Source organism: Anopheles gambiae, chromosome 3 (genome assembly GCF_943734735.2).
Source record: "Anopheles gambiae chromosome 3, idAnoGambNW_F1_1, whole genome shotgun sequence".
In the NCBI taxonomy this organism is placed as follows: Eukaryota; Metazoa; Arthropoda; class Insecta; order Diptera; family Culicidae; genus Anopheles; species Anopheles gambiae.
Window position 1 is genome coordinate 7,409,755 of NC_064602.1, and position 13,507 is coordinate 7,423,261.

Genomic DNA, 13,507 nt, shown 5'->3' on the forward strand with positions numbered 1-13,507 from the left:
TATCCCCCGCCTGTGCGCGCGAGAGTTGTTTTGGTTGGCCGACCGAAGGACCTCTCGATCTGTGCTTCCCCTACTTGCGCTCACACAATCATAACGTGTCGCACGATATGATAAAGGATAATAGCCCCCTGGAACACCGTAACAGCCAACCATCCAGCCTGGTTGACCATGGGCACACGATTTTCTACCACCTGTACCAGCAGGCAGGCCAAAAACGCGGCAGCTCAGCTCCAATCGAATTTCCATATGGAAATAATTGCTGCTTCCGTAAGCGGAACGGGAAAATTGACCTCGCTGGTAGCTTTTCGTTGGAGTTGCTACGTTTCCGACCTAGATCATCCGGTTCTATCCTTTTCGGTGTTTCAATGATTGAAAACTTCGACTCGATTAGTGTTAGGCGATTAAAAGAAGTGATTGAAACATTAACGTTTAATTTAATTAGAAATTCCCCGTTTTCCGTTCAATATTCCCTTTCATGAGCGATAGCAATGTATAATTACTAGACTGAAATTAAAGTTTTCATTGTAATACTCTTGTAGGCTACACACAATTCAAATCTTCACTCACTTTTTTAACATAATCATAAGACATCTTCCCTAAAATATGACCCCTTAGCGAAAGTTTCCCACGCAACTCGTCCAGAAAGAAATGCTCCCACAATAAGAACCATTTTCATGGGACCATATTGCACCAGCAACTTCAGGTCTGGTCTGAGAAACATTAGCAATAGCGTTCTTCAGCACAGAACACACACAAAAAAATGGAACACCTCCAACAGATGGGCCTCCAGTAACGTTCCTTAATGAATAAGGGCTAACCCCCTACGACAGTTTCTCCAGTCTACCGAGGCGCCCCTTTTGCATCGCAAGAGCAAGCACCGTCATATGGCACCGTCCGTTTTCTTCTCCTTCAAGTTAGAGTGGACCTAGGACGATCGCAGATGGTTCAAGTTGCTGGCGGTGACTTACTGGAAAATGGTTTTCCCACGAGGTGCGTTCTACCGTTGAAGATACCTCAAATTTGCGTGGAGGAGCACAATTTTTGGAGCTGAAGAATGATAACGCATCGCAACCAAGGAAGCGTTACGTTTGTGAGAACTGTAAGTTCTCTCAATGCTAGTGTGTGCCATATGGCATCTTGATGCAATTGAAGGTCAGGGAAATAACTTTTTTAAAGCATTTCTGCTTCAAAATAAGCCTACTCTTTGGTTTTGTTATTAGCTAAAGAATTCAATAATATGTTAGACTGTGTTTAAGCAAAAATAGTTCTTATTGATATGTATTAAAGGAGATAATTTAGTTAGTAACGGTTTTTTTCCTAAACGGCTCTCAAACTTTGCAACGGATCACGGATTCCGACAGGTGTGTATTTCGTATGCACCCTTCCTTCAACTGCATTGGACCACTACAAAATTATAATGGGCAGGGACAACCTGCAGTAAAAGCCTTTACGAAATTCATAACGTTCTGAGCTAAGCCAAGCTAACTACTCCACGGATGTAATAAAACCGCAAACGAATGCTCACCACATTGTTGAACTGTTTGAAACAAGAATCAGGACTTGTACATTCGCTCTTCGCGACTTGTACATAGAACTCTTCTTGTGGTTTTTATTCCAACATTTCCGCACCACTCATAAGGACGCAATCCAAACATGGCATGACTTCACGCTGCGATGTCCAGAGTAAATCAAACGATGACAGATAAGGTCAGCGTAGCTGTTGTCCTCATCAAGCTGCATAACCCTCACATTATAACACAGCGGAAGTGCACAGAACGGCGCGTGCTGTCTTTAATTCCCCAGTACCGGATGTAGTCCACAACGCAGGTCACCCCCGCATCATCCACCTGGCCTCATCTGATTTTTCCTCTCTCTTTCTCAAGTGTGCGTGTGCATTTTGGGACGAGATCCGTGATCACCAACGGTCGTCAAACGCAACCACAGGAAAAAAGACTACAGGCACTATCAACTCGGTTCCAAGTGGATGATTTTACCAGATAATGGAAATGTCTGGGGCACTGCTTCGGCCCCGCACAGAATGGTACCTTCCGGTGGTTTTTTTGACCCCGTGGGCTTGGAAAAGTCAAATACGCGCACGAGCAACGGTTTTCCAGTAATGTGTTGGACATTACGCATCGAGTCAGGATTTAACCCTTCTATAGGGGTTGTTCTCTAGAGGGGACACTAAAGGCTAGCAAGACACTGAAACAAACATTTTGATGTACACGCCATGTAGAAAAGAAGTCCAAAAGAACTGCACGAAGCAGCCAATAAGTTACCTTTAATTTTCAGATGCGATAGCAAATCACGAAACTCGCTCCCATGCGCTGAGGTCAACATTATTGCCACGTGACGATTTACGTGTGAATCGAAACGCCACCAAACCGATAAGACGTCGGGGGGACGATGCTCTCAAGCCGGGGGTAAACAAGTTTTATTACACGAGTCAGTAAAATCGCCACCGACGCTCGTTAATATACTGCGTAATCACATTGCGTCTGCCTTTCTTTCCATGCGGCGTGTGTGTTTTTTGTGCCCACGGTTTCAATTAACCGTTCGATCTCATATGTTTGCGTTTATATAAAAATAAAATCAACATAAAAAAGGAAAGAAGGCGCTGTCGTTGGTGGACGCCGCCTTTCGGTGGACGCGATCGTGAGAAAGATTCGCTGTATCGTGCCGTACTGGACCGCGAGCGAGAGCGATCATGTGTATGTAAAAAGGAGGTACCGAAATTACGAGAAACAATAAAAAAGCTGCCGTGGAAAGGGAATGATATTACCGATGCCCTTGAGGTTATGGGAATCTTCTGTTGGGAATTTTTCTTGCAGTACATGAAGTATACACCTCACATACGTAAAAATTTACATAAATATGTTTTTAAATTCATGTCTTTTGGCATTCCTTGCTTATGAAATTTAATTCAATTTTGTGGCTATAATAAGGATATCAAATTTAACACATTGTGTAACAACAACATGAACACATCCTCATAAAACTTTTAGCTACGCTTGCGTGTTACATTTCCACACACCAAAGCAGCCTGCAAACACACATCTCTAAACGCATTCGTAATGGCACAATAATCACTACAATCCCACACATTGGTATGTCATGCGGGGAGTGAAAAGAGCAACACCCCTCCCTGCAAACAGATGCGGGTTTTCCCACTTTTCAATATATCTCCCGGTCATCACCGTGCCGACCTTTCGCCCCGGACCGAACGCAAACTCCCCCATGCTCTTAACCTACTCGCCCGCCGAATCACATGTCAATAAGTGTGCAGTATCAAACGAATGTCCTTCCCACTGCCTTTCCCCAATGGTGCGAGGGAAATTAGCTCCGAGAGTTTGCTCGCTAATGTGGCCACCGTACAGTCGTGGAAAACAATTGTCCATGCCCGTGCCCAACTCCCTTGCACACTCGAGAGAAATTATAATTTATGACCAAATCTCCTATCACCATTAGGCAATCAGCGGAATCATGAGATGCGACACTGCTGATAGTGTCCCGTGGACGAGGAGCTCGTGACCACCATTCGATTGTCGTTACCCACCTCCCTCGAAGCCTGGCGCTTGCGCCTGAAGTTAGTTTAATGCAATCAGCAGAAGTAGCAGAAGCAGACGGCATTGCCATAACTTCGTTAGAAGGCTATTAGGAGGATTTTTAAACTCCGGACACTGAGCTTTCTCCCGAGCGACAGTGAAAACGGGAGATAAAATTAGCGCTCCGATTGTGTGCTACAAATGCTAACACTGCTAACATCTAAATCACTGATCCAATCAAGATTTATGGTTTGCTAGAATTTCTAGTGAGATTATGATTGGAACAGAGGAACAAAATCTCCATCAACTACCGGTTTATTCTACCGTCGCTACAAAATTGTTCAAATAAGGATCACTGCTACCCATAAAGCGCACACACTCACATATCTTACGCGTAAAAACTTTGCAGTTAATGATCGGTTACGGTTCCGAACAGCGATGCACGCGCCCATCCCCGCAACGATGGAAAAATTGATGGCCCATTGCGAGTCGACTTTTTGTCCGTCCGATCGTTTCGCTTTGTTTTCCCCTTAAACATCCGTTCCGCCGCTTTCTCGCTTTCGATCATTTCTAGATGACATAATTTATCAATTTACACCCCGCAAGCACAAACACAAACGACGCAGAACAGAATGAAGAACAAAAAAAAAACAAGCATCCCGATACTCAAAGGAAGATTCACTCGTGCCGATCCGGTACCGCTACCGATATGCCCCTCTGATGTGTGAAATTATTATCCTTCATCGGGGATTCTCTCTCGACCGCTCTCGACCCTACCGCGTGCAACCAACTTTGCCCCCATTGTTTGTATCTCTCCGTTCCGAGATTACACCGTCGCGTCACAAATCATGTTCACGACACGGTGTAACATACAACGCACCCATCGCACTGGGGCATATAATTGTAATCGAAAGATAAATAAAATGTTACAGCCCGGTACCCGGTGATACGGGGAAAAGGCACACACACAACGATGTCCTTTTGAAAAGGCACACGGACCACGCACATGAGCAGAAGGCAGCAACAAAAAAGGTTGCCAATCATAATCCACCCCTATGCGGATCATGGCACGCACCACGGACGCAATCAGCGGACGTGCAGCAGCACACGATTAGGACCCTTTTCGGACGTCCGTGATGTAACGCGTACGCTCATCGCATGATTCAACAATCCTGTAACTGCAGCCGCTTTCGGGTGCATTCATTGTGGTTGTGGTCCTCCCCATGACGATGGTGTGTCCTGTAATGGATCCGACAGCCTGCCGACACCGCCCGCCTTTGCCACATTAATCCTTTACGTCAACTAATAAACTGTCAGCTTCCTCGCATTGTTCCTAATCACCCGGTGGGAGACGGGAGGAGTGGGCTACGTCATCTCCAGGGGAAGAAGAAAAGATAGGCACAGAGTTGTGACCAAATGTGGTGGCAAAATCAATTAACTGAAAATTGTCCCACCTTTTGCCGATCGCCCCACGGACACAGTTCAAGGTCGTAAACGGGTTGTGCGAGGATTTGTCCCTCCGCGCCGGTTGCTCTGTGTGGGTAATTCTTTTTATCCCGCATGACCGTCGCTGTCATCACTCTCGCTGTGTATCGGTCATTATAATCTTTGGTGACAACGTTGCGTGCGATCGATCGATGCCGTTCGATGTGGGATGGATGATTAATAGATCTCGCCCATCCTATGGGCTACGAAAAAGGGAATCAATCTTCAAGCCGTACGTAACGCCGTACGTAATAAATGAACGCGTAGCGGGCGACTGGCTTTTGGACTGGATGGTTGATATCGAGATAATTCTCAGACGTTCAGCTGTTACGCTACCATTCCTAACACTATCTTTATTGCTGATAAAGTGACATTTTTTTTGTTTTAATTGCTTACTTTGCCCAATAGAAAATTATATTAAAAAAAGATAAATATATTCTCACGATATGGTATCTGTCAACTAATAAAAAAAACTGTGTGTGACACAAGCAAAATCTCACCCCAGACGGTGTGGGGCACACTTTCTACACTTTACAATTACCATTAACAAATTCATCAGCACCATCCCAATCGTTTACATGGAAGTGTGACGAACTATTACCATTTTTTTATTTAACAAACATCTTTGTTAAACACATCACACAGGGATCATAAATTAGCAGCATGGACTCAGCAAAAAAAACCTGCATTATGCACAAAAAAATAGACTCCTCACATGCACACTTACCAAACAAAAAATCAGGGTCTGTGAAAGGCAAGTAAAACAAGCCATAAAAACAGTAACTAATCCAATTTGCATATGCATTGGCAAAAGGGGAAAGAGATTTCGTTGGCTCGTGTCTGGCAATGCGCCCATACTTCTATACACCCAACACTAGGTGGCGCTGTATGCAGCCACCTGGTAGTAACGGCGTAACGACGGACACGCGATAATCATCTAATCGTGAGGATTTAAATTATTCCCTTTTTCGAAGACGTACAAAGACAGTTTTTTTTTTTCATTTTCATTCTCCGGCCGTGGAAAACGATTACTTGAATTAATTGTGCACACTTCACTGAGTCTCACACCACGATGCAAAACCGAATGCAGGGCACGTGCCAATCATGCGGAAAAGAATATTTGTTTTTAATTGTTCCAGTGCGCACCCCTCCCAGCGATAGACTTGCCATGGACTTTGCCGTTGTGGTCTTTTTTTTTAATCTTTTAATCCAGTTCGTAGGATAAATAGAGCAAGAAATATACAGTGATATTTGCATGCCTGATTTGTTTTTATTGAGTGTGCAGTGTATGTGAGAAGTGATCAGAAGCTGATTAAGCCTTTCCAGCAATTAAATGATTGCATCTACTTCACACTTTTTAATCCTTCCAAACAAAAACAAACTGTCGCCACATCTGCATACATTTTTTAAGCAGATCAGCTCGCGCTGATAAGAAGCACGCATCACAGTGGACCCTAACCGTATTGCATGAGATCACCAGAATCTGTACTTACCCGAGCCACGTTCGCTGCCTCGCTCGTCTTGTCCATCGCGCGGATGAAGAGGAACCTTTGGTCGTAGCAACAGCTCCCTTCCGGGACTGATATCACATATCACTTCGTACCACAGCTGAAAATAGATCGACGACGCGACGAGCAGAAACCCCGGATGACCGGCCGTGCAAGTAGATAAAAAACGGAGGGGAAGAGAAACGGAAACAAAACGTTAAACGATTTTGGACAATGAACAAAACGAGCAAAACAGTTTTCTATCTTTCTCGCTGCCAGACTCACATGACCATCTTTCAGAAAGTGCTGCACGTTCGCGTCGGCCGAACTGGAGCCGCAGCGTATGTGCTTCATCCAGTTCGTCGGTTCCAGCGTGGCGTCTAGCCATCCACGAACGTCTAAATCTATCACCTAGAAATGGAAGAGACATAAAATTACATTAATAATTCGTCCTAATAAACAGTTTCTTCTTTCGAATTCGCTGTAAAACAGATTGACTTTGAAATTAGCGAGAGCGCCCTCTTGTGGTTGCTCCTTTAAGCAGCTGTGTCTTAGGTTAGCGAAGACAACCACCACCTATATCTAGATCAGTTTTACAGGGTGATTGTCAAATTGACGGGTTTTTTTCGTCACAAAATCAGTTTTTGTGAGCTCGCCAAGGATTTGTCGGTGCGAATTTCCCTCGCTGGCGACGGTTTTGATGTTTTGAGCGAGGACTTTTGAGGGTTCACGATGGCCGCCAAAAAGATCGCGCTGGTGTACGATTATGTTGGTGGGCAAATTTGAATGACTAAATAAATACACTCCACCCCTCCCACCTTCCCCATGATTGACCCCCCGGGGTCCTACATTTCATGTGTATCAGTTTTTCGTTTGAATGTATGTACTTCGCTTACTAATTGAATGATTACTTATCAATACAAAATTATTATAATAATTTCGAAAAAATACAAATTTTGATAGAAATGCAACCAAGGATGTTAAAAAAACATAACTTAAGCATATTCCTAGCAGTGAATATTTAATCTTTATATTCATTCCTAATTCAATCTGAACCACTTTATGCAATGGCTGAGCTTCACACCTCGTCAACCTACTATTCGACAGTTGTCGCTACATTTCAAGTTGCGCATGTCCGAGTTCTTGTTCCTTCTGGCAGCCAACTTGTTTCTCGCCCATTCACCGTAGCCCATCATCGCTTCTCATCTTCTTTCTATCTATTTTCTTCATACATTTCCTTGCCATCTATTTCTTTCCACCTTTCGGTAGCGTTTCAATTCACGCAAGCAAAGCCCTACATTCTTGACATCTTTCCTTGTCCGTTGTATCGAGTCAACAGAATAGCCCGGCAGCCATTGTCCAATCACGAACGGGAAACCCCTGAACACGCTACAAAAGGGAAAGCACATCGCATTCGCTCCTTTTGCGGTAAAGCCATCTCTTTCCCTGGCCGCTTCCTTCCGATAATCCCGGGACAACCAATCGTGAAGACAATCGTTCGATGGACCCGATTGACACGTACGAATTTCCTGACCGGTGTGTCCTTTCATCCAACTGACAACAAAACGCAGGCGACTTTCAGGTGTAACCTGGTTCCTTTGTGTTGTGCTGCGAAAGCAAATTAAAATTTAATTTTCATTTCAAAAACCGGATTACAACACGGACAAACGCTGTGTCCCAGTTTCCATTCCGCACGGGTTTTCGCTGCAGCAGCATAAAGAAACTCATCAGAACCTTCGATCTCTAATCCGAGGGTGTGAAGAAACGGATACTGATCCTGTTGGACCGATAATGGGATGCTTTAAGGGACACATGGACGTATGCAATCTCTAGCATCTTGAGTAGATTAGACAGTCGTCCCGGTAGCCCGTTGTAATCCCGTTTGTTCCGTCTACATAGCAAAATCGGGCAGAACATATGAAATATATTTTTCTAGCGGACAATGTGAAAGGACCTTTGCTATACCAAATGCTCGTGTGAATACGTTTAACTTTGTGAAAAGGATATCTCTTTTCCACGGAACTCTTAATAAAAGCAGTTTTCCGACAAAGTGACATCGAAAAACCGTGTTCTGGTCCAGAGACATAACCTCAAAAAATCTTCTAGGCAAAAATCAGATACAACCTTTTCACCTAACCGTCAACAATTCACACCCTGTCTGTCCAAGGCCCTTTTACATGGCAACACCAAGTTCAGCTTTTCCATAAAAACCGTTCCCATTCTCTATCTCGGTATCTACACACGCTTTGGCACGTCCGATACGCATAACATATCTTCTTGTCGGTCAATTTCTCATTTCGAAATCCAATTCTCCTCAATGGAAGATCGGCCAGGAAAATAATTAAACCCCGTCAGAGGCTCATAGACAATGCCGCTCCCGGGAGAACGAGACGCACAGACAGAAGCAGCATCGCACCCCGGGCAGGATTTTCTAGAAGATGCCCAGCATGTCAGACAAGCGCAGGTCCCGGGGACGAAAGATGATCTTCGTACGTGATGTTGTACAATATACAAGTGCCGCTTCTTTCGCCCTGATGCCGCAACCCATTACCATTCACCTACTTTTGAGTCCGGCGCGTTTCTATGGACGGAACCTCGGTGGTGTGTACGTGAGCTATCATCGGTCGAACGCACAACGCACACGGTTCGTTTTTTTAACGATCGGGACACGATCGTCCGACATTGTTTGGACCCAGTGGGAAACGTGGTGTATGGAAGCGTCAGGAATTCATTATTCTCTCCCAGAGGACCGGGTGAATTGGTGCAAAGAGTTTGAGAAATGGGTCGATTCTTGGTGGTTGTTTCGTTCCTTTCGGGGTGTTATTTTCACTCCAGTTTGATGTCCGGTGGCGACGGACTTAATAGCTGTGACGGAGTGAAAATGTCGTTCTGCGCATTTATTAGCTCATCACATGAAACGAGAGGCTCCAATAAAACAGGATTACTTCATGCGTCAGTAAGCTATTCATCAGAGAGATTGCACAAGTCAAAAATGTTTTCAACAAGATGGTTTTAATCAATTGAACAAGGTCTTTCCAAAACTTCCCCTTTCAAATAGAGCTCTCTAACGGCTCATCTCATCCATAACCACATAATGTGCTTCATTGAGAAGATAAGCTCATCACACGACACACAGACACACAATTCAATGGCATAAGGACAGTGTCAAGAAGATTCCTTCCCTAACGGAGGAAAGAAAACACCCGATAGACAACACTACAATGCCCACGGTTAGTTCAACTGCAGTCATGCATGATGCAAAAAAGGGTGCGTTGAACTTCAGCGCTCGCAGCATATGGCTTAGAGCAGTATCGGTAGCATATCGAGTGTGTTTGTTTAGGCATGAGGTACTTGAGTGGATGATACAGAAGAAAGTAACACACTCTTGACTTTTGGCGAGGTATCACAAGGGAAGTCATCTGTTCGGAAAATGCTTTCGGCTGGAACCATGAAGAATCGCTTCCTTCGAAGTAGCTCTAATAAATGGGATCTTGTGTGTCACACCCCTCTTGAACGAATCCACTAGGCGGAAGCCAGAATTTCACGCTAAATTATAAACTTATTAAACTTGTATGCGTCCTCGATCTATGCGGTCCACATGGTTCTAAAATTCCAATCACAATAACAATGATTTTCTTCATTCTGCGAAGAATGACAGCTAAACTGAAAATTTACGAGTCGGTTTAATGGTCTTTCGGGGTTTCTCGATACTTGGGTCGTGCGTGGCTTCTACGATTGGAATGTACAGCCGAGTGTGACAAAAGGGACATCCGCCCGCCCATCCGAAACGGGAACCATGTGTCTCAATTTTCTTCTCGTGGAAAATGAGAATAAACGACAGCAATTAATAGATGTCCAACCAATCTGGACCCTATGGTGCCATCCATTTGTTTCTAGCTCCTGGGAACACGGAGCGTGTTGTATGGAGAGTATGAGACACAACACTGGTGTAGCGCAACGATACTATTTGCATATCAATTCCACAAAACCCAGGGATAACGAGTACTCTATTGTCAAACCCTTGGACACTCCACCACAGTGTCAACCGTCAACGTACGCACGTCAATCATGCTAGCTGTCAATTTCTGATTACGATTTTGGTCATCCCAATACCCATCGAAGCGCCTGCCTTCGATTTGCATCCCATAATCCCATGTAATAATTATTCATTCGATGTTGTGGTTAGCGTCTTGCACCAACACCGTCAGGATGAGTTGGGACATAGGGACATTAAACATTCATACGAAAACAGCAATTCAAGTGCGGTTCAATTACCAATCCATCGTGATGTACCCAATACCAACTCCCAATCTCAACAATCGTCAATAATCTTTTACGTGCAACACATTTCTTTCTCCCATGCTGTTCCAATATTTCCGATGAGAGTTTTTATTCCCGGCACCGCAAAGCAAGGTTCGAAGGTCAAATCGAAGTGCCTCCGTTTGCAGGCTGCAGACGGAGAGGAAATATGCTAATTTCCATTACCCAAAAAATGTACTTCCCTTGTGCAGTGGAAAAGTCAAACCCTCCAGTCCGGTCACTCCGTGACGTCGCTTCCACGGTTTCATTCTCGAACAGTTCACAAACCCGGCCCTCTGATTGACTTCTTCACCGCCACCCGATCTGTCTGTCGGGACGGGCAAGCGAACGGAGCGAATCGTCGTCGTTACGTAAAAGCCGAACCCCTCTGATAAAGCGTTTCTATTTTTTCTGCTAACGCACGTTTGCCTACAACCGTCACCCCCATTCCAGGTCCTTGTTTTTCATTCCAAAAACCGCTAGTAAACACATCCTCCCGGTGAGGGCGGCCAAACGTTCGCCGTGAACAGGAGGAAGGAAAACATATTTAAAAACACTCCAAGCGGTGGTAATTTAATCAAAATTGAGCAACAATCAACCAACCAACAGAAAACCCCTTGCGGCGCACACGCTAGCACACAGCAAAAAGGGGGAGAGATTTCCGAAGAATGTCTCGGGGGCGTACCGGGCGTGAATAGGGAATCTGTTACTGCCTTCCTGAGATGCCTCGCCTAGGCTCGGTAAGGGATGGATCCCGAGTGTGTGTGTGATTGCGTGTCAATTGCGAGAAGATGGCTTTGCGTTTAACACACAGCCGAAAGTGCGAAGCAGATTGAAACATATTTCCCACATTAGCCAAACCACCCCAACGAAACGAGTCGGTGCACCGTGTTGCCGTCTGATAAGGGCAATTGATTTTCCCACATCTTTTTCGTATCAATCGGGTGCGATAGAACGGGTACCGGAGGGAAGAGTGTACTGTGATGGATGTGATTGAACGTGATCTAGTAATGTATCTTAACGTTTGAATTCTTTCACCGAGGGAGTTTATTCGTTTGCGATAAACATGTAATAAATACACGATTATGAGTATATTAACACCAACAGTATAAGGGTGATAATGTATTTTATTCATATACCAATTTTCCAAAATCATCCAATCATCTTTAAGCTGCAAATGCTTCAGATTACAATAAACCTTTTTCTATCTCAATTTCACACTTCGGCAAAGAACAAACGTCACTCTTGTCAGTGTCTCTCGGGAGATGTAACGGTGTCATCTTTTAAAGGTGACAAAAATGCTTCTTTCTCTTCATTAAACAAAAGAACCAATCGAGCAAAGGACCTTCCACACCTTCTTAGCATTGCCGAACGTCCTTTACTGTCACACCAGCAAGGTGTCAATAATTGAGCTCCATCGCTCAGTTATTCACCACTTTACAGTAAGCGGTTTTTATTGTTCGCTTCTAATCCGTTCTTCCTTTGTGCGGTGGCCGTCCACTTCTGGAAATGGTGAAATATGGAGACTTTCCTTGAAAAACGGTAAAAGGCACGGCACGATCTGAGGAAGGCCCGCAGGTAGCATTAATATTCATTTCACTACCATTCCTGTCGCGCTACCGACGAACGTCGACGTCCTTATGGGCTGTCCATGACAATGCAGAAAATGAAATGCTGCACGACAAACAAAACACAGAGGACATCGCAACGAACAACCAAAACCATGGAAAAGAGAGAAATTTCATTCATTTACATGTATAACACCTTTTGGCTAATGGTGATACGCCTCTAACTTGAACGGCTAGACACCAATACATCCGAAAAATTTGAACAAACACATCTAAAATTCGACCGAAAAATGCAGCAGTTCCGAGTTGCTACAAACTTCCAACGTTTGTTTCGCACCAGCTAATCCGGTCACCTAAACCCCTAATACACCAACCCCTTTTTCAGCCGTTGCTCAGTCCACTGCGCGCGCTCTCTCACTTTGAATGTCCCTGTACATGTCAATCATCAAATTCACACCATTCTGTTTGTGCAAAAAGGACACCGACAGTAGCACCACCAAGCAGAAGCGATGTTCCAACAGCAAAAGGACCTCAGATTGAAGTTTACTGCACCAGCCCATACCGTGGGTAGCTTAGGGTGCTTAAAGAGGAATAGGAACCTCATGATGAGGTTTCGCAGATCATACAAGATATGATCTACTTTTCCATCACAAATCGCGCGTGGTTTTACGGTGACAACAACGGTGACGGAGAGTGTGTGATAGCCAGCAAAACATGGACCCTTCCAGGTTGCTGCATGATCTCCGAACGCAAACATTTCCCCGTGCACAGAAGGACAGATGATGAGTCCTTCGGTCGCTTCTCAATTTACGAATACGGCCAATAAACTGGCTGGCGGAACTTGCATGGGAAGGGACTCCTCATTTACACCTGGACGAGTGCAACCATCTCCAGATGAGTTAGATACGGAAGCTTTGATTGTGCGTTTGGTGCAGAGACAGGACAAGGGAAACGTTTTGGAACCCTATGCCGCCAGAATACAGCGGGAAGGGGGAAAAAACGGTTGACACCGAAGATCATCAAACCCGCCTCAACTAATTCGATTTTCAATCAGGAAGCCTTTTTTCTTTTGCACCTTCTTGTTTTTTTTCCTTCGAAATCGTTTGAAGCTACAAAAAATGTA

General features: G+C 44.6%; 1 protein-coding gene across 7 annotated transcripts in view; it reads right to left on the reverse strand.

Moving 5' to 3' along the window:
- Nucleotides 1-13,507, reverse strand: part of LOC4578130 (transcription factor hamlet) — a 95,422-nt gene that overhangs the window by 20,535 nt on the left and 61,380 nt on the right. For all 7 annotated transcript variants that reach the window (XM_061652987.1, XM_061652985.1, XM_061652990.1 and 4 more), the window contains exons 4-5: nucleotides 6,803-6,928; nucleotides 6,524-6,638 (exon numbers count right to left, since the gene is read on the reverse strand). In XM_061652987.1, coding sequence (XP_061508971.1) covers nucleotides 6,524-6,638; nucleotides 6,803-6,928 — 241 coding nt within the window. The remainder of the gene's footprint in view (nucleotides 1-6,523; nucleotides 6,639-6,802; nucleotides 6,929-13,507) is intronic.